Source organism: Macaca mulatta, chromosome 15 (genome assembly GCF_049350105.2).
Source record: "Macaca mulatta isolate MMU2019108-1 chromosome 15, T2T-MMU8v2.0, whole genome shotgun sequence".
Lineage (NCBI taxonomy): Eukaryota > Metazoa > Chordata > Mammalia > Primates > Cercopithecidae > Macaca > Macaca mulatta.
This window is the reverse complement of record NC_133420.1, coordinates 108,390,580-108,415,970: the sequence shown is the minus strand read 5'-3', so window position 1 is coordinate 108,415,970 and position 25,391 is coordinate 108,390,580. Positions and strand designations below refer to the sequence as shown.

The window sequence follows — 25,391 nt, the reverse complement described above, 5'->3', positions numbered from 1 at the left end:
GGGGTTTCACCGTGTTAGCCAGGATGGTCTCGATCTCCTGACCTCATGATCCGCCCATCTCAGCCTCCAAAAGTGTAATTGTTTTTTTTTTTTGTTTTTTTTTTTTTTTTGAGACAGAGTCTCGCCCTGTCGCCAGGCTGGAGTGCAGTGGTGCCATTTCGGCTCACTGCAACCTCTGCCTCCCAGGTTCAAGCGATTCTCCTGCCTCAGCCTCCTGAGTAGCTGGGATTACAGGTGCCCGCCACCACACCTGGCTAATTTTTGTATTTTTAGTAGAGATGGGGTTTCACCATGTTGGCCACGCTGGTCTTGAACTTTTGACCTTGTGATCTGCCCACCTCAGCCTTCCAAAGTGCTGGGATTACAGGTGTGAGCCACTGCACCTGGCCAGCTTTTTTTTTTTTTTTTAATGAAAGAACAAAATCCCAGACTGATGATTAGTTGGTATTATTGTGTTTCAGTTCTCTAAAAACAATGCACCTCCTTTTTGCGTGTACCAGGTGGACCAGCTTCCACCATTTTTAAATGGCCTCATTGGCTGTGCAGATACTCAAATGAGTCACATGTTAATGAAGAAGTAAAATTTGCTGGTAGGATGGTAGCTCCAGTGTCTCTTTTATTTACCACTGGGTGTTGAATGCTGGTGAAACTGACCCAGGACATGGCTGGGCACAGAAGCTGTAGGTCTTGGGCTCTCTGTGGTCTCTCCACAGAGCTAAGCAGCCACATCATCTCCACTCAGCATGGCTGCAGTGGGTATCTTGGCTGCGAGCAGCCCCTGGGAGGGTGCCCACCATGCCTCATGCCTAGTGAGAGCTCTCCAAATCCACAGACCAGGGCAAGTCTTGTCCAGACATTGCCAATGGGTTGGCTTCCTTTCCTTTGCCTGATACAAGGTTCTCTTTTCTTTGAGTAGGAAAATGCCCAGATAATCAGAGAAGTGGAAGTGGACAAGGTCTCCATGCTCTCTGGGGAGCAGGTGGAGGCCATCAAGCAGCTCTGGCAAGATCCAGGCATCCAGGAGTGTTATGACAGGAGGAGGGAGTACCAGCTGTCGGACTCTGCCAAATAGTGAGTACAGAGCCCAGCCTGGCTGCCCGCGGTGCTTTCAGGCAAGCTCGGCCACACTTCAAAGAAGCTTCTCGCTGAACGCTGCTGAAATGCGGTGCACAGCGGCAGCGCTACCTGCCTCCGCTTTTCCGTATCCCACCTGACCTCTTGGTGCCATCTCTCACCACCTCCTAAAGCCGTCAGTCACTCTGTGGATCGCAGACCTCTCTTCCTGCCGACGCCCACCTGCTCTCTCTGTGTTCTAAGCCTGTCGTTTCCAGTGAGAGACTCAATCAAATCTGAGGTCCCTTAAGTGGGACTGATCTCCTTTGGAGTGCTTAAATTACCTGATATAAACAAGAAATACCCTTGCTTTTGGCTTCAACTTTCCTCCTCTCTATATTCCTCTGCCTTTCGGGTTTCCCCATCAGAAGACAGCCGGTCCAACTGCCCTAAAATCCTAAGTCAAGTTTAGAGCAGCGGGGCCATTGACCCATCAGCAGCTGATCTGGTGCTGCCCTCTAGTGGCACAGGCAGGCTGTGCTCCCAGCACACACAGGAAGCTCAATCCTTTGTTTATTGGCTGCCTGTGACGGCCTACACACTGTATTTTGGACCCATACAGCTCAACTTTTAATTCATTAATCCTTGAAGGTAAGAAGATTTCTATTTAGATGTCCCGGCATGCAAGCTGTCCCATAGAGATGACAGATTTTCACTTTCTTAGGCATTTCCTGTTCACATCTGTAATCCCAGGGACTTGGAAGGCAGAGGTGGGAGGATCGCTTGAAACCAGGAATTCGAGACTAGCCTGGGCAGCAGAGCAGACCCCGTCTCTGCAAAAAATACAAAAAGTAGCTGGGCGTGGTGGCCTGTGCCTGTAATCCCAGCTACTCGGGAGGCTGAGGCGGGAGGATGTCTTGAACCTAGGAGGTTGAGGTTACAGTGAGCCTTGATTGCACCACTGCAATATAGCCTGAGTGACAGAGTGAGACTCTGTCTCAAAAAAAGGAAAATTTAAATAAATAAATAAATAATATCCCAGGGCAATGCCTCCTCAGTCTGGCCACTGGGCAACAGTTTGATATGGGTCCTTCTTAAAGTGGCAATAACTCCTGCTTCTGCAGCTCAGCTTTCTCACGTGTCCCATATCATCTTCCATCCCCTGAGGCTCAGGAATCCCTTCCCCAGATTTGCCTCCTTCCCTTTGGGTACCACTGTCACCCTCGGAGCAGGCATTGAGCTGGACAAGGCATTGGGCAGGAGAGGAAGCCTGAAGTGTCACCTCCTGTGGTTTCAATGGCCTTTCTTTGGTGTTTATCCCGGGCTGAGAGTTTAATGTCATTAATCCAGGTTGGCACAACTAATCTAAGTACAGGAATGTTTAGGTGCAAAAAAGCCTCAAGGCAGGAAAATAAACCCCAATAAGGTGTTAGATCAGCATAGGGAGGTGGAAGAAGGAAAGAAAGGGCCACGGAGGAGGGTTTGCCTTTGACACCTCAAGGAGCCAGGGATGGGCACGACGTTCCTGAGCCATAGCTGAGGTGGCCTGAGTTAGCTGCCTCTGTGAAGTCCTGGGGATTGGCTAGGGCTCTTGATATAGATCCATTTGGGGAAGACCCACCAGACCTGCTACACAATTCAATGTAACCCTGCAAACCATGGGGGCGAGGCCACTGACATGGACGAGGGGCATGGCTAGGGTGGTGGGCAGAGCTGTCACAGAGAAAACAGCCTCTCCTAAACCCAGTTGCCCAACCTTCCAAACCGGCAGGACTCAAGGCACTTGCTCATTTTCTCCATCTGAGCCAGCGGTTTTCAATCCCTTGGCTAGAGAGGTCTGCTTGCGATGCGCCAGGCACTGTGGTAAGGGCTGCAGGTAGTAAACAACCAATGCTCTCTGCTCTCAGAGAATGTACAGTCTGGTGGAGCAAGTCAGGTATAAATCAAATAATTACACATCAAAGTACAGCAAAAACAGTGATAAGCCCTGGGACGGTATCTGGGTAGGGAGGTGGATTGTGGAAGGCTGCCCCAGTGCTTTGCTTCTGGAGCTGAAGGCATGTGGTGAACAGGTTTGCCTGTGACCTCTTGGTTAGCCTCCATGTGAACCTGCTCAGCCCCTGATCCTGTGCTGGGACAGGGCGGGGCTGGTCTCAGCTTGCAGGGGCCTCTAGCTCTGCATCTCCAACTCTTTTGTTAGCTAGGGCCTGAGTTACAGTTATTTTACCTAAAAATGTCTTTTAGAAAGGCCTTAAAGTTGTTGTTGTTGTTTTTTAAAGGATTCTCTTATTTTACTACAGAAAAAAAAAATATATGTTTTAAGCTCAGGGCTTCAATATATGGCCAAAAATAAGTGAAGGCAAGTTTTGGGTTATTTTAGGAGATGTATAGTTTCCCAGTGTCTTCAACAGGAAAACTTTTTCTTGTTGCTGTTGTTTTGAATTTCTCCTCGGCCTGTTTTACGTCTGTGTATTTTCTTAGAAACTCTATTTAGTTCATTGAGCAAAGCTTTGGAGAACAGCATCTCCATTATATAATGTTCTTGGACAAGGGTGAGTGGGAGGGAGAAGGGCCTCTGGAGGGAGCATGACAGATGGGGCGTTGGAGACAGCCATTTCCAACATCCTGGTCCCTCCAGCCCCACTGTCTCCCTCGCTGGTCAAATAGAAGCGATGGAGCTTAGAACCCAGGAGCCAGAGACGGAGTGCTCTGCAGATGTCCCAGAAGGCTCATGAAAGTCCTTCTGACCCATATTGTCTTCAAAACAGTCGTAGGAAGGATGGAGAAGCCTGGCCTGGGGCTGGCTCTTAGGAAAGTCATTGATGGAATTCATGTGTCTGTGTGGGGCTCACTGTGAGTGGGGGGTGACTTCCTTTGAATAGGATGGACATTTCTCCCTTCTCTAAGAGGAGACTCAGTTCCTCGTTCTCTGATATACAGTTACCTGACTGACATCGACCGCATCGCTACACCATCATTTGTGCCGACACAACAAGACGTGCTTCGCGTCCGAGTGCCCACCACCGGCATCATCGAGTATCCATTTGACTTGGAAAACATCATCTTTCGGTAAGTCCGTCCCCCTGATGTAGCATGAAGAATCCGCCCAGGCGTGGAAGTCCCCAGATGGATTCTTAAACGTGTTATTGCTAAGCAGGGATTATATCTCTTAGGACAGAGTGGCCCTCTCTGCTCGGGGTATTTAGAACTGTGGTAGATCTCAACCCTAGAATGGAGAGGAAGTCACCTTCCTATTACCCTTGGAGAAGAAGGGTTTCCTTACTGGAACCTGGAATGGTTCTTATGTGTAACTCACACACGCACACACACACACACACACACAAATGTATATACTTCTGTATCCCACAAATTGAATATAGTGATTATCGATGTCTTCTCTTTAAAGGTGAATAATATTTCCTTTCTCCTCTATTTTCTCCTCCAAGATTTATCCTTAGAAAATTAAGAATTTATACAAAAATGTGTATTAAAACTATGAAGAATAATATATAAAAACTAACAGCTGTGTAAAAATGTATGCATTTCTACTTACAAATATAGGGAATACTTTTAGGATGACTTCAGTGAATCTTCACTGCATTTAGTTATGGTAAAAAGTGAATAATATAGGGCATATACGTAGCACTGCACATTTCAAAGCACTTTTATATCCACTATTTCCCTTGTTCTTCCTAAAAATTATCACACATGATTTTCTAGTTGAGACAACACACCAGTCCTCCCACATCCGGGTCCTGTCTGATCCCCAGTTATAGCTCAGTGCTTCTCTATCCAGAATTGCTGTGTTTGGGGAGCCCTTGGGTCCAGCCCCTCAAAAATGTCCCCCATCTATATTAGCATATCCCTGATTTTAATAGTAGCCCCCTGTGCGCCCATGAATTTCTCTAGGCCTTTTCACAATTAACTGCTTTTTGCCATGTCCAAAACCTCTTAGAGAGAGGCTCCCAAGGATTTTTTTTGTTTTGTTTTAGAAAAGACTTTTATTTCTTCTAAGTTTATCCTTCTTGGACTGTGAAGAATGGGTTTTGCATTACTTTCTAGAGTCTGCTGAATGGGTTTAACATCCTTCACCAGTGAAATCTATTGCTTTACAACTCAGAGCACCTCTCCCAGTGGGATATTTCTGGCTGAAAAATTCTGACCTTTGAAATTGAGGCCTTTATAGAATGGCTTCTTCAAGCTCAGCCTTTTGACAGTTGCAATGTCCTGTTTCCAGATGGTTCCCTGCTGTGATAGCCAGCCACGAACACGTCATTGTGGGAGTGGTCGCACCTCCAGGACATGGTTCAAGGACAGGATTGAATTTTTCGTTTTCCTTCCTGCACTTTTCTGGACAACAGTTCTGGGTGGTTGGCCTGTGGGCCACCTAAGCACATCGACCCAGGGTCTTCAGGGACTGGTGTGTGTGTGGTGGGGCGGTGAGGTAGGGGTGGGTGAGGGTGACTTGGCAGCTGTATCTGGTCCATTATGTGTTTTCTTTGGCTCACTTGGTATTATTAAAAATCGTTTGAGCTAACACATTGGATACCTTGTTTCTCCTGAAAGGCAGAGGCTGTGGTCATGGCAAGCCTGCGTTTTGTTCTGCAGAGCTTGGCTGCAGGTACGCGGCAGGTTTCCCTGCAGACAGGGCCCCCGGCTGTTGTGCCGTGTATGTTTTTATACTTTGGGGAACCCACTTGCCTCATTCCCATAAACTGCCTGATTTGCGGCAGGTTTCCCTGCAGACAGGGCCCCCAGCTGTTGTGCTGTGTATGTTTTTATACTTTGGGGAACCCACTTGCCTCATTCCCATAAACTGCCTGATTCCTGGAGCATTTGAGCTCGTGATCCCTGGGCTGCGAGTTGCCGAAATTTTCCCCAGAGACACAGATAGAGGCTTTGGATTTCTGTGCTGGACAGAGGACACTTGTAGGTTTTTATAGGGAACAAGAGGTGGCATCCAGAGAATGCAGAAAGGATTTGCGGTAAAATAGAGGAGCCACGAAAACAGAATAGGCTCAGGTCCTGAGTCCAGCGTGGGGGACCCGGAAGACAGCTGGCTACTCTGTCCCTCTTGTGTCTGGTATCCAGGGACTCTGCAGTGGTCGCCACAGGACCCAAGTGGATGTTTGCGTTTTCTGCCTGGACGCTGGTTAGCTTCCTAACCAGCAGGCTCCCCAAGTCACCTCTGCATGTCTTCAGAAATGTCATTTACATTCTCTGCCTTCTTTGCCAGGAAACATCCAGTGGTCCCTCATTGCTTAAAGCAGCAGCATCAAACATTTTAAAACTTAGGACCTCTTTTCTGTCTTAGAAATTATTGAGGACCCCAAAGAGCACTGGTTTCCATGCTGTAATAATTCATGTTCTTTTCCCCCAAAGTGTCATGTATTCCAACCTTTGAAGGATCTGTGTTTCTACACAACAGGATGGTGGATGTTGGTGGCCAACGATCGGAAAGACGGAAATGGATTCACTGCTTTGAGAGTGTCACCTCCATTATTTTCTTGGTTGCTCTGAGCGAATATGACCAGGTCCTGGCTGAGTGTGACAATGAGGTACGCTAGGCGGGAAGTTTGGGTAGCTGTGGAAGCCAGAGCCCTATTCTGTGGTTTCTAAGAAGGCAACCAGGTCAGGAAATAGACCCTCGTCATTAGGTTCAACAGTTTTGCTACTCAAAGTGTGACCTGTGGACCAGTGGCACAGGCATCACTGGGATGGCTTGTTAGAAATGCAATCTTACTGAATCAACCCCAACCAACTACATCAGAATCTACATTTTAACAAGACCCCAGGTAATTCAAATATGTATGAAAGGCTGAGAATCATGGGCCTGGAACCCGGGTTCTAAACTTGAATGCACACTGGAGTTCGCTGAGGGACTTAATGAAAACCTGGTGCCTGAGTCCAACCCCAGAGATTCTGATTGAATTGGTGGTGAAGGGGGCCTGAGTGGGGGGAATTTTAAAAAGCACCCCAGGTGAATCCACTGTGCTGTGAAGGTTGGAACCTATTCAAAAGCCTAGGTTCTCATCCTTGGTGGCATAGTGGAATCTCTTGGCAAGCGTTTTACAAATGCCATCTCTTGGACCGAACACTAAAATTTCATATTTACTGAGTTTAGGTTGAGGCTTCTTTCGAGAGTCCACTAGGGATTCTACTGCACCGCCAACGCTGAGCAGCACTATCTCTAAAACACTTTACCTGGGCGCACAGGCTTCCTAACCTCCATAGGCCCATGGTGCTCCCAAATTAGATCCCTACTGGAACTGGGGTGGGCAGTGGTGCTGGATGCTTGGAGCTGTTCTGGGGCTGCCCAGGATTGCATCTGCCTTCACGTCTCCTGGGAGGGACCCCCTCAGGGCAGCTGGGATGGATCCAGCCTGGTCAGGCACACATTGTCCCCTCAGAGCGGCCATAGCACTGGCTGCATCCAATTCCATCAGTGGGAGCTGCCCTGAGAGTGAAGAGGACCCTCAGACCCTCACAGCCACCTCTCTGTCAGGTTGGGGACAGTTGCGGTGGAACACTCATGTCCTCCTTATCATCTTTTCCCCTGAACTTGCATTAAGACCTCTTGACCTTTTAGAAAAATGTCTTTTGTTTCCAAGGCATGAAAGTAAATCAATAAAGGACTCAGTCCAGGATTAGGCAATAACTGAACAAATTGTATCTTGTATTTCTTGAGAGCAGACTTTTCTCTGAGGAGCATAGCTTATATTACCTAATTAGTGGAGGATTAACCCATTTAATTGTGTCATTGTGCAAAGAACAGAAATCTTGGCTGCCGCCCAGCTCTCTCAACTGGAGATTTTTTTGTTGTTAAGACAAGACATTCAGTTATCAATATAAAAAAATGGCTCCAAATTTGTTTCAGGAATTATTTGTGATGTTCCTCAGGAAACTCAAAAGATTAGTAAGGTGCACAAGGGACCAGTATCTCAGCCCAAAGTGCTTAGAAATTAACACTTTCTCCTCTCTTAAAAATCACAAAATATTTGAGAAAAATTAAGTGGTTGCCACTCCAGACTTTCCCCTCCTGGTTGTAGATCTGTGTTATATCCACTCTGTATACTGTCTGGGAATTTTTCATATACTTTATTTCCTTGGAGATCATTATCAATAAGATCATAATAAATTTTAAAGCTTTAATACATTCCAGATCGTAATTCCCCCAGAGTGTACGGAGTGGCAGAAGGAGCCTGGGTGTCTGGAAGTTGTGGGGAAAGAGTGATTGATGGCATGGCCCTCTTGAGTGTGTGTGCTGAGCTTGGATGTTTTTCACTCTGATCCTTCCTTCCCTACAGGAAAGTTCTTATTTCTTTCCTCTTAGAAATACTTGAGAAAGAACGGAATGCTATCTAGAACAATTATTGTCACAGATAAGATTTGTTTGTGCCCTGTCTGCTCTCAGTAAATTAGGAGCATTTAGTATCTTCTTGCCAATGTCTGACATTTAGAAATTATCACTGTCTTTCTACGTAACCTTCCCCAGGTCCCACTATTACAGGGGCTCGGGAAAGTTATGTAAATATTCCAGATAAGGCCAGGCACGGTGGCTCACGCCTGTAATCTCAGCATTTTGGGAGGCCGAGGCAGGCAGATCACGAGGTCAGGAGATTGAGACCATCCTGGTTAACACAGTGAAACGCTGTCACTACTAAAAATACAAAAAATTAGCCGGGCGTGGTGGTACACACCTGTTGTCCCAGCTACTCGGGAGGCTGAGGCAGGAGAATCGCTTGAACCCAGGAGCTGGAGGTTGCAGTGAGCCGAGATCGTGCCACTGCACTCTAGCCTGGGCAACAGAGTGAGACTCCATCTCAAAAAAAACAAAAAACAAAAAAAGACGTTCTGAACAACAGTATGCTCACTCATCAAACGGGCCACTGCTCTGCTTATAAAGTGTGGCACAGGGTGGGTTCACAGTAGCACTGCCTCCCGTCTCTGCCAATGTCTAGCATTCCTAGGGGCAGTGGCCTTGCTGGAAGAGCCTTGTCATTTGACTGCTGAGGCCCAGTCTGGAAGCCCATAACCAACTGAGGAGGCCGTGTCAGGTCTGAAGTTGGCACTTCCCTACTTGGTAATCCCAATGATCACATGACACAGGAAATTTGTCAAATGTGGGTAGGAACCTTCCTTCTCCAAGTTGCACCAAAGCCTTTCTTATTTCCTCCCTGTGAGTTTTGGGCTGGAGAAGAGCTGGGATGCAACAGAAGAGGCGACCCAGAAGGGGAAGGTTGGTAAGAGGCTTGGGGAGGGGCAAACAGAAGTAGGAGGCCTGTTGCCTTGGGCTCCACATGCTCACCAGCTTCAGCAGACAGTGGTCCAGAGACTGCGACAGGGCAAGGGAAGAGATGGATGGACTGGCAATGTGCCATGTTGTTTCCAAAATATTTCCTTTCTACTTCATCCCAAGTCCCTTGTTTTTCACTTAGAACCGCATGGAAGAGAGCAAAGCCTTATTTAAAACCATCATCACCTACCCCTGGTTTCTGAATTCGTCTGTGATCTTATTCTTGAACAAGAAGGATCTTTTGGAAGAGAAAATCATGTACTCTCATCTAATTAGCTATTTCCCAGAATACACAGGTAAGTGTCTATCTTGTGGACGGTATTTCTGTGTTGATCTCGTCTACCTCCTGGGCATCAGTCTAGAGTTACCACAGCAAAAAGGGTCTCCCTGGTCTGCCTAGAACACCCTCTGTCCCTATTCCCACCTTCAAACAGAAGCTCTAGTTGCACCATTGTGTGTTTTCACCGAAGCACCTCCACACACGCTTTCCCCCGTACTGGGAATATCCTTGCCAACTCCTTTCACTGCCTCCACGTTGTTCTCCAAAACCCAGCAAAGGCCTCCCCTTCTCTGGGAGCATTTATGGCCTCCCCTGCCCATCCGGTCTGCAGTAGGGGTGCCTCCTCCTTTCTGCTCCCTTGGCAGCCTGATCCCCGCTTGCTCTCTTGGCCACATCACACTATGTCGTATCCTCTGCTCACTCAGCTTTCTTCCCAGTTGGCTCCGTGAGGGCAGAGATCTGCTTGATTTATCTGTGCATTCCTCGTGCCAGTCGGAGTACCTGGTGCTTCTTATGTGTATGTTAGACTGTGGCATCCCTTTTCCCAGACACATGGCGGACTCTGAAGCTCTTTTTACATAACATGTCCAAGGTAGGAGAGTCTCATGCCCTGTTGCTAATTGTTTCTGGTACAGGAGATCTCAAACATTCAGTTTGACACTGATATTTAGTGGATTCATGTTTCAGCTCTCTTCTTTCCCCTTTTACTAACCATACTGGCTGTGCAATATAGCACCCTCGAGCTTTAAAATCAGCCTGATAATGTTAGTTCCCACATTCTTCCTTTTATCTCTCCTAGACCAGAGCCGTCTGTTCATATGTGTTAGCAAGGATTACTTCTCTTCAAAAGTGGTCCAAATCAGACAAATTGGGTCACTATGTTTAAACAAATCGCCATAAAGTACAATTTTTAGATACCAGAGGACATTTTAAAATATGACTATTTTATGGGTTCATGATGAGATACCATAAAAATAATGCTGCAGGCAAACTGTTCCCTAGAAATAAAGATCAAAGCAGGATCTCAAATAAGAACAAGAGTACATTAAAAAATGGTTCTTGGGGCCAGGCACAGTGGCTTACGCCTGTAATCCCAGCACTTTGAGAGGCCAAGGTGGGTGGATCACCTGAGGTCAGGAGTTCAAGACCAGTGTGGCCAACATGGTAAAACCCCGTCTCTACTAAAAATACAAAATCGCTGCATGTAGTGGCACGCATCTGTAATCCCAGCTACTTGGGAGGCTGAGGAAGGAGAATTGCTTGAACCCCAAAAGTGGAGGTTGCAGTGAGCTGAGATTGCGCCACTGTACTCCAACCTGGGCTACAGAGCAAGACTCTGTCTCAAAAAACAAACAAACAAAAATGGTTCTTGGGAGGACATGGTGTTAAGTCTGTGTCTTTATTCCCCTAATTGCACTTGTGACTAGGACCAAAGCAGGATGTCAAAGCTGCCAGAGACTTTATCCTGAAGCTTTACCAAGATCAGAATCCTGACAAAGAGAAAGTCATCTACTCTCACTTCACGTGTGCTACAGATACAGACAACATTCGCTTTGTGTTTGCTGCTGTCAAAGACACAATTCTACAGCTAAACCTAAGGGAATTCAACCTTGTTTAAAAGCTGCTGCCCACTCCTCCCCCATAACAGAAGATGTGATTTGCAAACTCCTTGTTTTATTTGCACGTGCTTCTGACATCTCCAGAGCCAGCCCCGTGCCGGGCACTAAGGACGCCACGCAGATCGTGGAGACAGAGATGGGTGATGGAACTTGGAAGACATTTGAGTTTACCAAAATACTTTAAAAGTCCTTGCATCCCAAATTGTATTAATAATAATTTTCTTGACTTTTGGCTGTAAGATTTTGTGTAATTTTTGAATTTGGTGTTTTCTAGAATTTTTAAAGGCCACTTTGATTTAGTTTTAAATTTCAAATATGTTTAAAAATAGCAATTAAAATTATGTAAGCAAGGAGCCTGTTTATAGATCATGCCTTGAAACCTCTAGAACTAATCTGGGTGACTTTTAAAAAAATGCTAATGAGTCTGAAGCTTTTTATTAAATCTTGTAATTTAGAGACATTTTTAATTTTCACCTCATGCTGAAGGCTGACTCCTTTAACTTGCCACCAAAGATTTTTTTTTTGAACACTTAGTTCTTTTTGTGTGTTAATTTTCTAAGCCAAATTAATAGATATACAAGTATATCTAACTTAGCTTTGCCACAATTTGATCACCATGAAGCCAAAGCTGGCATAGAGTAATGGGCTCTAGATAGCATGTATGTTGTATTGGTGAAAAATGTGTGTGTGTGTATATATACATTTTTATCCTCAATGTATAGTATATGACTAGGTCTTGTAAACGTATGAAATGGCTAAAAGCCCACACTGTTTGACAAATGTTATGTAACCCTGCCAAAGTTCTGATGGCCACCACAGATTTGCTGTTTGAATTATGTATGCTGTGCCTTTCTGAGGAGGCTAAGAATATACCATTCTGCTATTATCATTGGGTTATGTTGTGTTTCTTAGAGCTCATGGTTGACTGATGGTTCTGCTCCTAAACAGGAAAATGCTGTGGCCTTAATAGTAACTCGGAAACTTTCTTAAGATTCCTCCTTTCAAGGCCAGTCTGTACGCATCATCGTGGCATGCTGCAGTTCCCTCAGTAGCTGGCTGGGTCAAGCAGAAGGAGAATCCTCTGGGAAGTAAGAGCGCTCCACACTAAAGGCCCAAGATGGTTTTGTGCATGTGTGCACACACGCCTGCGCACACACACACCATTTGGGGATATAAGGTATGAAGTGTCTATCTCAAATCAGTCTATAAAATGCACCTCGGTTGGCTAACATACTTTATGGAACCATGCGTCCCCATTCTGTGGGAACAATTCCAAGTGCTGAAAAAGACAAATTATTCTGATATGTAGCGATTCTACAATAGCAACATCTAACTTTAAAAAAATGAATCCTTACTCAAGAGATCAATGCAATAACAACAACTTTTGTGGAAGTTCACAGATTGATGTTAAAATTTATCTAGAACAGTAAAGGTCCAGAAATAGCCGAGACAATTTTGCACGAGAACAGAGAGAGGGGAGTGGAGCTCTTTAGGATATCTAGAAGCACAAACAAAATACAAGACAATCCCCCTCCCCACCCATGATGGGCTAGAGGCTATGGACTGGGTTTCACTAGCCAATTAACATAAAAAGGGTTCAACAGAATCCAGTAATCGGGGAAATTAAACAATGAAGAATTCCATTTCTTATTTCAAGCACTTTCTAGCATTGAGTTTTTGTTAATTTATAGTTGGCTGACCACTTAAAGCATACAAGAAAATGATGGCTTTCCATATTCTAGTTGTAGGAGGGCTGTTAAATAAGTCATTCAAAGGGTGGTAACAATATTTTCTTAAGGCGTGGAAAGGCTAGACTCTCAATATCAGAGGTGAATTACCTCTGCCAATGTTGATTCTGCCAGTAGAAAATTCCCTCCTGGCCCTTCATTCAATATACTCATTACTTACTGGGGAAATGAGTCATGCGGAGTTTTCTAAGGTTAAGAGGCAGAATGTCGGTGGTTAAGAATTCACTAGGTTGAGACCATCCTGGCCAACACGGTGAAACCCCATCTCTACTAAAACTAAAAAATACAAAAATTAGCTGGGTGTGGTGGTGCGCACCTGTAGTCCCAGCGACTCAGGAGGCTGAGGCAGGAAAATCGCTTGAACCTGGGAGATGGAGGTTGCAGTGAGCCAAGATTGTGCCACTGCACTCCAGCCTGGTGACAGAGCAAGACTCTGTCTCAAAAAAAAAAAAAAAAAAAAAAAAAAAAGATTTCACTAGGTACTATACCATACCACCCCCAAGCTTTTAGTCAGCAATGATCATGCAGGGCTGGAATGTCGCCTGCTTTGACTGAAAAATCAGGACCTTGGACAATCTGTTATTCACATTTATTTAAGCCCCAAAGAGGGTGGAATTTATATAGGCAAAGGTAAGCTATTGATAATGTTTCCAGTTCTATCAAAAAACTAAAAACAGAAGCAGACCAAAGATCAGAAATCTTTATTTGACAAAGGTATACATGGTGAAAATGGACAGTCGTCTTACCATGCAATCCAAATCTACCAATACCAAGAAATGATTATTGTTAAGAAAGTCACTAGTGAGCATGGCCAACCAATTTTTAGAGAGAGGAATAAAAGAATAAGATTAGTTTCAAAAGGAAGAACTTCACTGTAAACATCTGTGTTTATAAATTATCTTAGAATACACAAAACCAAGGCAGAGACTGTGTAACAGGCAACTGGGCCAAGCACACACAAAAGAGGAATGAGGAACAGAAAAGTGCAGGAAATCCTGCAGCGATGCAGAAATAGATATTTTTAAAACGATCATAATCAATGACCATATTTTCATTAAAGAATAAACATTCCAAAGCAGCACAGGCTATTTGATCAATTAAAAAAACTAGCAAGAGAATATTTTTAAAGTGCACCTTTCCTGAAAAAATCATTTTTATATGTAATACACAGTCATATACAGAGATAATTATTTTTAAAAGTCTGTAACAATCTATCTGACCTTGTAACAAGTCCCAGATACCATTCCTAATAGTTTGTGAGTGTGGCTATTAAATCATCGATATTGAAAATATTTCAGTGTAATCTATGCTACATTTTTACTTGAATGCTTTTCAGCCTGAGAATTGGGAACTTTTGAGTAATGAACTGAACACCGGAGGTACGATGGCATAACAGGAAATGTGGGGATTTTCCAACATGTTCTACTTTAATTATACTTCTGATTATTAGATATCTCATTATACCAATCTCACAGGGTTTCTTGTTACAAGGACTTCATTAGAAGGAGCACATTATTGAGGTATCAGAGTAACACTAAATGAATAGTTCAATGACTGACAGGGATTTTTCTATCATAACAGTGTGATATCTATCATCATAGCAGGTGTTAAACTATAATTTGTATTTGTATAAAGTAATAAAAACTTTAAAAAATACCCATATCAGCCTAAAAAAATTGAAGTTATATTTCTTGTATAGCTTTTTGGGTAACCAAATTTTTTTTTTTTAAATGCCATAATGCTTTAAAAAAGAACTCATCTGTAATTCTAAAGTAAAAAATTTTTTAAACGACATGGAAAAATCTACTTTACAAAAGAGGAAATATAAAGTAGAAAAAGGTTTCAATCAAAGAAACATGAGTAAGGTGTGTAATAGAGTAGGATTCTGTATCTTCTCAATGTGCCGGCTTTGCTTTTCGGAGAGTCCTGAAACAAATACTACTTTAGACCAATTGTGACAGTGGAGAAAAGTTTGCTCTAACAGTCGGAGTGGCCAAAAATGGACAGTACAGATTACAAGAATCGCAATTTTAACTGACGAATCCTAGCTTGATTAGGTTGCCATTAATGATAAGGAATAACTTCAAAAGTATATTTCAAAGGACTAAGCAGGAGAGTGAATGGGGTTCCTTTTAGAGTTGCGCTATACTGAATAGCACCAAAGAAAATCAGATTGACTAAGTCTGTATTGAGTCCTGCATATGGAATGTGAGTTATTTACCTTTTCTCCTTGGATCTTAAAGCAATGAGGAAATCCACTGTTTTTAGTAAAAAGGCATTGATATTTGCATAGTGAATATTTTGGCCCCACCAGAATGTGCCCTACATATTAGCTCCGCATTTTTAAAGGCCTTTGCCACCTGTATGGTCAATCAGCCAAAAGGAAGATGGTGCAAATTCAACGGACTCCAAAGGACAATGTCTGTCCCCAATTCTATGATAGTAAAATGCCTAGTGGTAAAGAGGTTAAAGTACATCTAGGTAAACAAAAGACTGCTGTGGCCTTTTGTGGGTGCTGTTTGTGGATCTGATTTTTCTATGCTTTTTCTGGTTCCACTGGATCATACGAGGTGCCTGATACACAGCAGAGAAGAAAAATGTTTCAGAAACCAAACAAGAGTGATTCCATCTTCTCACTCAAAAGAGAAAGTGCTGAGCCTCTCTAGACTTCCTGAGCTGTGGATCTGCTGCTCCTTATCTAAGGTCAGGCTCCACACAATCCAGACTCTTCCAACAGTCACTGGATGGCCCATGCCTCCTGCAGAGTCTTTCAAGCTTTCTTTTTTTCAACTGCATTTCATAATAGGAAACACTTTATCTTGTGACCCCGTATACACAGTAAATAGAAGATTTCGCTGAAACAGGAACCAATACTTAACCATTTTACATGCTCTATTGTTCCTCTATTTTTTATTTCACTTTTAAAATATACTGGTCTTGAGCTGTTGAGTTGATTTCATGACCCACTAATGAGTTAGGACTTAGTGTGGAAAAACAGCATCCCTGAGGATTTGGGTTGATCCTGACAAAAGGTAACAAGCAATAGCCCTGGAACCCGAAAAGATTTCTCTGATCTGTGTTGGCTGAGCCACCAAAGCATCCACTGTCAATGTATTTGGCACATACTTTGAGCTTCTACAGGCAAACTAATCAAGTATATTGTCCCAATCTTTTTAATACAGGGGCCTACGTGAAGGGGCACTTGACATAGCCTGAGGGATCAACGAATACTGGCAAGTGATAACTGGATAATTTAGGTGCAGGAAATTCAGCACTGTGTAGAGTCCTTTTAATTTAATCTTACTTTTTACCAGACAGTAATACGATGCTACTGTGTGGGATGTTTCTATGAGATGAGCTAGGTGCATAGATATTCACTGGAACAATATATTACTGCTATTACCATCAGAAGAAATGAGAGAGAGAATTATTACAGAAAAGATCATGTAAGTCTAAGAAAGACTGATTCATTTGGAGGCCACAGGATAGTTGCCTCCAAATGGATTAGGATTGTGGAGGAGAGGGGTAGGTAAGAACTGCCTCAGGTGGTAATGATTATTTAGAGTCCAGATAACAACTCAGCCACACTAAACTGACCTTGGGATTTTTGCAAACAGTAGAGGAAAAGCAGCAAATATATACACTCTACAAGGGAAGACACTGGAGAAGTGTACGTGCCTTTTGGCTCAGAGAGTATTTTCTAAATGTGAAGAAATCAAAGTCGCTCTTTCCAATGACTTATGATTTTCTGGTGGAGAGTTGGCAGGGAACTCTGTCTTGGTCCTCACATAATTATCATAGACCAGAAGACATGCTATGCTGGAATTAAGGGCCTAATAATAGAGTTAGCAAATAATACATGGAAGGGGCACAAGACTGAACACCTCATTCCATAGCCACCACCAAACAACTTAAGACAAGCTTAAATTTCTCCAGCAGAGAGCCATTTATTGTAGTTAAATGTAATTTAGGGCAGATGGTTTTCAAATACAAGACGATTGTATATTCTAACCTTCAAGAAAAATGGGCTATAGAATCAAACAAAAACTAAATTGTAAAATGTGATGCTAAAAACACTGACTCGTTATCTAGTGATCTACTGATGTTCTTAGTGTTTTTGTTTAGATGAAGACAAGCTTCTAAAACAAATGATACGATGTGGCTCTTGAAAGAAGTGTGGGTCCCTCTAGAGACAAGGAAGCCATGGGAGGAGGTGACGTGTAAACCAGTGGCAGGGAAAGAAGAAGAAGAGATATTTCATGATTCTTATGGCAAGGGAACAAGAAAGACAGGCACTATCCTTTCTATGTGGACTAGTTACAAGACCCACTCCTGCTGGCTGCCAGAGGACACCAGAATTTCTATGTTTACTATTTGTGTAAGGCTTTTCTGCTTCACGACACTACACCCAGGGAGGCAGGGGGCTGTAATTTTTCTGAGACTGGTGAAATCATAACATTGGAATGGGTAATGAAGTATTTTGTTTTGGATGAGGACAATCTGATGCAAGCTCTCTGACTACCTCTACTCTTAGGTTTAATTCTGACAAAAGCAAAACTGGAGGAGCTTAGCAACAGAGAAAATATGCACTTTTTTTTCTTTTTTTTATAAAAAGGTCAACATGGAAACACACTTTCATGTGGTTTGAAACGTGTGGTTTGATTCAATTTAAGTTCAGCAGAGCAAAAAGCATTTTGGGAGAAACTACTGAGAATAAACAATGTGTTTTAGTCATCAGAGAGAAATCAGAAGCATTAAGTAGATTTGGTCAGCAAGAAATAACAATTACAATATAGCATGCTGTTTATTTTAGCTTTTACAACAAAGCAAGGGTTTTAGGAGCCTGAGAAGAATTTCACAACCATTGACTATACAGAGTCTTCAATTCCAAAAACAGTTTATAATAACTTGGTGGCACATACAACATGCATTGAATACTCTGTATTATTCAGTATCTAAATAGGATCCTGCATCATTCTCTTCATAGTTCACAATCATACATTCATTCCCTTTTACCTGAAACAATCCATTAATATTAAGGTGCAAAGATCTTGGACAAAAATCAAGAAAGAAAACCTCATGTCCTTATTTTTACTAATGTATAGCTGATGATTTCTGTGATAAGCTGTAAATTTAGAAGAGTGACTCTCATTTGAATAACTGTAGAGAAAGCAAACCAGAAATTCTCAATCTGTTGGCAACAGGACAGCTTATTGGGCTAGATTTCAGGGTACATACACTTATGAGAAGGACTGTCTGTTGGAAGCATAATTCACTGTATCTAAGATGTTGGGAATTTTGTATATTCCATGTTAACAGTGAATGGAAAGTAGGCATTGTTAAGGCTTTAGATATTCTCCTTTAATATTAGCAGTCTATTAAAAACATGACTTGGATAAACCAAGTAGATCTCATGAAATACGCTTGAGGAAATATTTCAAAGTCCCTAAAGTTCTCAGAGACTTCCTTTTTTGAGTAGCATACTAATTTCTTTAAGTTTTCTTAAGGGGAGGCTTCAATCTATGTTATAAATTGTATTTTAAAAGATTGTTTTAAATAATCATACTATGCATTTTAAGTATAATTCAAACCTATCCTTTATATTAAAAATAAGGAAAATAATATCAAAATATTTGTCTATAAAAAGAACTTCATGATTCCAAAGAAACCACCACCAAAGTTCTCTTGATACCACTGAGGCAATGTTTGATTTGATTGTTTACCCATCACTCAGGGAGTCTGAAATAAGCATGATGGAAGTTCAAAATGTGAACTAGAAACATTAAACTTGGCTCCATGTGGAGATGAATTACAGGCAGCCTCTCCACCTTTACAGAGAAAAACTTGGAGCAAATATTTAAGATTCATAATTTTTTCTTCTTTTACAAAATAATTATAATTATAAATAGATGCATGATTCAAGTTAGAAAACCAGGTAATTGCTGAAGAGTTGAAATATTTTAATCACATAGCAGTTTTACCTGATTCTGTTTTTTGTTTTTTTTTTTTTAATCATCCAAAATACAGGGTACTTGAAATTATTTCTGTAATATGCTTCCCAAACAGGTTTTGAAAGGTACAGTCTAGGAGCTGTAATTCCTTATTGCTGTGTGTCTTCAGGCAGTGTTCTCTGTCAGAGGCTCGGAGAAGGTTCTCTTGCTTCTTCTAGCTTTGTAAGGATCCACTGCGGTGGGAAAATAAAGGAACATTTGCTTACTTCAGTGAACTTGCAATGAAACAAAATGTAATGAGGTTTAGAAGTTAGCTTTATAGTTTAGTTAGGTATATACTGACAGCCAATACATAAAATTCATCCTGCAAAAGAGATCATTCACTTCAATGGCCCAGATGACTCAGGGACAATGGTACTTGGTTTAATAGTAGGAATGCGGTTTTTCTAAGGTCTTTGGGTATTCATCTTCAGAATAAGTGAAATGAGCCAGCCTGAGAGAAAAACATTACTTCCAATCTGTGCTGATTTTATATCATGAACTTCCATGAATCCAGATATAGGATTCTACTAATGGAGTAGAAATAAGTACAATTCCAGAGAGGGTAGTAGAAGCGACATTCTTGAGCATTTTAGGTGCCTTTACAATATATTTTCTATTCTAAAATAATTTGAAATAACAAAAATAAAATGCAAATGTAATACACAAACTTTCTACCAGTAATGTCTATTATTATTGTGTATGTATGACAGATCAAGGCCACGGAGGTGATACAGGGCTTATTCTAATATACAAATATTTCACAGAGATGTTTGTGCCTCTTTAACTTAAGAAGAGCCTAGGTTCCTGAGCAAGATGGCCAAACAGGAACAGCTCCAGCCTCCAGCTTCCAGTGCGAGCGACACAGAAGACGGGTGATTTCTGCATTTTCAACTGAGGTACTGGGTTTATCTCACTGGGGAGTGCCAGACAATCAGTGCTGGTCAGCTGGTGCAGCCCGACAAGCGAGAGCTGAAGCAGGGCGAGGCATTGCCTCACCTGGGAAGCACAAGGGGGAAGGGAATCCCTTTTCCTAGCCAAGGGAAACTGAGACACACAACACCTGGAAAATTGGGTAACTCCCAACCTAATAGTGCACTTTACCAAGGGTCTTAGCAAACGGCACACCAGGAGATTGTATCCCACACCTGGTCCAGAGGGTCCCACGCCCATGGAGCCTCCCTCATTGCTAGCACAGCAGTCTGAGATCTAACTGCAAGGTGGCAGTGAGGCTGGGGGAGGGGCACCCGCCACTGCTAAGGCTTAAGTAGATAAAGCTGTGGGAAGCTTGAACTGGGTGGAGCCTACCGCAGCTCAAGGAGGCCTGCCTGCCTCTAAAGACTCCCCCTCTGGGGACAGGGCATAGCTAAACAAAAAACAGCAGAAACCTCTGCAGATGTAAATGACCCTGTCTGACAGCTTTGAAGAGAGCAGTGGGTCTCAGCACAGACGTTGAGATCTGAGAATGGACAGACTGCCTGGCTCAAGTGGGTCCCTGACCCCTGAGTAGCCTAACTGGGAGACATCCCCAACTAGGTGCATACTGACACCTCACACCTCACATGGCTGGTGTGAAACGAAGTTTCCAGAGCAAGAATCCGACAGCAACACTTGCTATTCAGCAATATTCTATCTTCTGCAGCCTCCACTGCTGATACCCAGGCAAACAGGGTCTGGAGTGGTCCTCAAGCAAACTCCAACAGATCTGCAGCTGAGCCTCCTGACTGTTAGAAGGAAAACTAACAAACAGAAAGGACACCCACACCAAAACCCCATCAGTATGTCACCAGCATCAAAGACCAAAGGCAGATAAAACCACAAAGATGGGGAAAACGCAGGGCAGAAAAGCTGGAAATTCAAAAAATCAGAGCGCATCTCCCCCTCCAAAGAAACGCAGCTCATCGCCAGCAACGGAACAAAGCTGTATGGAGAATGATTTTGACAAGTTGAGAGAAGAAGGCTTCAGTTGATCAAACTTCTCAGACCTAAAGGAGGAACTACGTAACCAGCACAAAGAAAGAAAAAATGTTAAGGGCAGCCAGAGAGAAAGGTTGGGTTACACAAAAAGGGAAGCCCATCAGACTAACAGCAGATCTCTCGGCAGAAACTCTACAAGCCAGAAGAGAGTGGGGGCCAATATTCAACATTCTTAAAGAAAAGAATTTTCAACCCAGAATTTCATATCCAGCCAAACTAAGTTGCATAAGTGAAGGAGAAATAAAATCCTTTACAGACAAGCAAATGCTTAGAGATTTTGTCACCACCAGGCCTGCCCTTCAAGAGACCCTGAAAGGAAGCACTAACCATGGAAAGGAACAACCAGTACCAGCCATTGCAAAAACATGCCAAAATGTAAAGACCATCGATGCTAGGAAAAAACTACATCAACTAATGAGCAAAATAACCAGCTAATATCACAGTGACAGGATCAAGTTCACATATAACAATATTAACCTTAAATGTAAATGGACTAAATGGTCCAATTAAAAGATACAGACTGGCAAATTGGATAGAGTCAAGACCCATCAGTTTGCTGGATTCAGGAGACCCATCTCACATGCAGAGACACACATAGGCTCAAAATAAAGGGATGGAGGAAGATATACCAAGCAAATGGAAACCAAAAAAAGCAGGGGTTGCAATCCTAGTCTCTGATAAAACAGACTTTAAACCATCAAAGATCAAAAGCAACAAAGAAGGCCATTACATAATGGTAAAGGGATCAATTCAACAGGAAGTGCTAACTATCCTAAATATATATGCACCCAATATAGGAGCACCCAGATTCATAAAGCAAGTCCTTAGAGACTTACAAAGAGACTTAGACTCCCATACAATAATAATGGGAGACTTTAACACCCCACTGTCAACATTAGACAGATCAATGAGACAGAAAGTTAACAAGGATATCCAGGAATTGAACTCAACTCTGCACCAAGTGGACCTAATAGACATCTACAGAACTCTCCACCCTAAATCAACAGAATATACATTCTTCTCAGCACCACATCGCACTTATTCCAAAATTAACCACATAGTTGGAAGTAAAGCACTCCTCAGCAAATGTAAAAGAACAGAAATTATAACAAACTGTCACTCAGACCACAGTGCAATCAAACTAGAACTCAGGACTAAGAAACTCAATCAAAACCGCTCAACTACATGGAAACTGAACAACCAGCTCCTGAATGACTACTGGGTACATAATGAAATGAAGGCAGAAATAAAGATGTTCTTTGAAATCAATGAGAACAAAGATACAACATACCAGAATCTCTGGGACACATTTAAAGCAGTGTGTAGAGGGAAATTTATAGCACTAAATGCCCACAAGAGAAAGCTGGAAAGATCTAAAACTGACACCCTAACATCACAATTAAAAGAACTAGAGAAGCAAGAGCACACATTCAAAAGCTAGCAGAAGGCAAGAAACAACTAAGATCAGAGCAGAGCTGAAGGAGATAGAGACACAAAAAACCCTCCAAAAAAATCAATGAATCTAGGAGCTGGTTTTTTGAAAAGATCAACAAAATTGATAGACCACTAGCAAGACTAATAAAAAAGAAAAGAGAGAAGAATCAAATAGATGCAATAAAAAATGATAAAGGGAATATCACCACCGACTCCACAGAAATACAAGCTACCATCAGAGAATACTATAAACACCTCTATGCAAATAAACTAGAAAACCTAGAAGAAATGGACAAGTTCCTGGACACTTACACTCTCCCAAGACTAAACCAGGAAGAAGTTGAATCCCTGAATAGACCAATAGCAGGTTCTGAAATTGAGGCAATAATTAATAGCCTACCAACCAAAAAAAGTCCAGGACCAGATGGATTCACAGCCGAATTCTACCAAAGGTACAAGCAGGAGCTGGTGCCATTCCTTCTGAAACTATTCCAATCAACAGAAAAAGAGGGAATCCTCCCTAACTCATTTTATGAGGCCAACATCATCCTGATACCAAAGCCTGGCAGAGACACAACAAAAAAAAGAGAATTTTAGACCATATCCCTGATGAACATCGATGCAAAAATCCTCAATAAAATACTGGCAAACCGAATCTAGCAGCACATCAAAAAGCTTATCCACCATGATCAAGTGGGCTTCATCCCTGGGATGCAAGGCTGGTTCAACATACGCAAATCGATAAACAGAACCAAAGACAAAAACCACATGATTATCTCAATAGATGCAGAAAAGACCTTTGACAAAATTCAACGGCCCTTCATGCTAAAACTCTCAATAAATTCGGTATTGATGGAACGTATCTCAAAATAGTAAGAGCTATTTATGACAAACCTACAGCCAATATTATACTGAATGGGCAAAAACTGGAAGCATTTCCTTTGAAAACTGGCACAAGATAGGGATGCCCTCTCTCACCACTCCTATTCAACATAGTGTTGGAAGTTCTGGCTAGGGCAATCAGGCAAGAGAAAGAAAGGGCATTCAGTTAGGAAAAGAAGAAGTCAAATTGTCCCTGTTTGCAGATGACATGATTGTATATTTAGAAAACCCCATTGTCTCAGCCCAAAATCTCCTTAAGCTGATAAGCAACTTCAGCAAAGTTTCAGGATACAAAATTAATGTGCAAAAATCACAAGCATTTCTCAAAAGAAGACATTCATACAGCCAACAGACACATTAAAAAATGCTCATCATCACTGGCCATCAGAGAAATGCAAATCAAAACCACAATGAGATACCATCTCACACCAGTTAGAATGGCAATCATTAAAAAGTCAGGAAACAACAGGTGCTGGAGAGGATGTGGAGAAATAGGAACACTTTTACACTGTTGGTGGGATTGTAAACTAGTTCAACCATTATGGAAAACAGTATGGTGATTCCTCAAAGATCTAGAACTAGATGTACCATATGATCCAGCCATCCCATTACTGGGTATATACCCAAAGGATTATAAATCATGCTGCTATAAAGACACATGGACACGTATGTTTATTGCGGCACTATTCACAATAGCAAAGACTTGGAATCAACCCAAATGTCCATCAGTGACAGACTGGATTAAGAAAATGTGGCACATATACACCATGGCATACTATGCAGCCATAAAAAAGGATGAGTTCGTGTCCTTTGTAGGGACATGGATGCAGCTGGAAACCATCATTCTTAGCAAACTATCACAAGAACAGAAAACCAAACACTGCATGTTCTCACTCATAGGTGGGAACTGAACAATGAGATCACTTGGACTCGGGAAGGGGAACATCACACACCGGGGCCTATCATGGGGAGGGGGGAGGGGGGAGGGATTGCATTGGGAGTTATACCTGACGTAAATGACGAGTTCATGGGTGCTGACGAGTTGATGGGTGCAGCACACCAAATGGCACAAGTATACATATGTAACAAACCTGCACGTTATGCACATGTACCCTAGAACTTAAAGTATAATAATAATAAAAAAAAATCACAAGCATTCTTATACACCAGTAACAGACAAACAGCCAAATCATGAATGAACTCCCATTCACAATAGCTTCAAAGAGAATAAAATACCTAGGAATCCAACTTACAAGGGATATAAAGGACCTCTTCAAGGAGAACTACAAACCACTGCTCAGTGAAATAAAAAAGGACACAAACAAATGGAAGAACATACCATGCTCATGGATAGGAAGAATCAATATTGTGAAAATGGCCATACTGCCCAAGGTAATTTATAGATTCAATGCCATCCCCATTAACCTACCAATGACTTTCTTCACAGGATTGGAAAAGAACTGCTTTAAAGTTCATATGGAACCAAAAAAGAGCCTGCATTGCCAAGACAATCCTAAGCCAAAAGAGCAAAGCTGGAGGCATCACGCTACCTGACTTCAAACTATACTACAAGGCTACAGTAGCCAAAACAGCATGCTACTGGTACCAAAACAGAGATACAGACCAATGGAACAGAACACAGCCCTCAGAAATAATACCACACATCTACAGCCATCTGATCTTTGACAAACCTGACAAAAACAAGAAATGGGGAAAGGATTCCCTATTTAATAAATGGTGCTGGGAAAATTGGCTAGCCATAAGTAGAAAGCTAAAGCTGGATCTTTTCCTTACTCCTTATACGAAAATTAATTCAAGATGGATTAGAGACTTAAATGTTAGACCTAATACCATAAAAACCCTAGAAGAAAACCTAGGTAGTACCATTCAGGACATACGCATGGGCAAGGACTTCATGTCTAAAACACCAAAAGCACCGGCAACAAAAGCCAAAATGACAAATGGGATCTAATTAAACTAAAGAGCTTCTGCACAGCAAAATAAGCTACCATCAGAGTGAACAGGCAACCTACAGAATGGGAGAAAATTTTTGCAATCTACTCATCTGACAAAGGGCTAATATCCAGAACCTACAAAGAACTCAAACAAATT

General features: G+C 42.4%; 2 protein-coding genes across 3 annotated transcripts in view; one reads left to right on the top strand and one right to left on the bottom strand.

Moving 5' to 3' along the window:
- The window catches only part of GNA14 (G protein subunit alpha 14), a 224,379-nt gene extending 212,867 nt beyond the window's left edge, over nt 1–11,512 (top strand). The window contains 5 exon segments of the mRNA NM_001265908.1: nt 917–1,071; nt 3,994–4,122; nt 6,482–6,611; nt 9,492–9,645; nt 11,057–11,512. Coding sequence (NP_001252837.1) covers nt 917–1,071; nt 3,994–4,122; nt 6,482–6,611; nt 9,492–9,645; nt 11,057–11,247 — 759 coding nt within the window. The 3' untranslated portion in view covers nt 11,248–11,512.
- Nucleotides 11,513–17,781: 6,269 nt separating this feature from the next.
- Nucleotides 17,782–25,391, bottom strand: part of VPS13A (vacuolar protein sorting 13 homolog A) — a 243,130-nt gene continuing 235,520 nt past the window's right edge. Inside the window, exon 72 of one of the 2 annotated variants that reach the window (XM_015117939.3) lies at nt 17,782–19,180. In XM_015117939.3, the coding sequence (XP_014973425.3) occupies nt 19,130–19,180 (51 nt within the window). In that variant the 3' untranslated portion in view covers nt 17,782–19,129. The remainder of the gene's footprint in view (nt 19,181–25,391) is intronic. The other variant, XM_015117938.3, reaches the window with a different exon arrangement.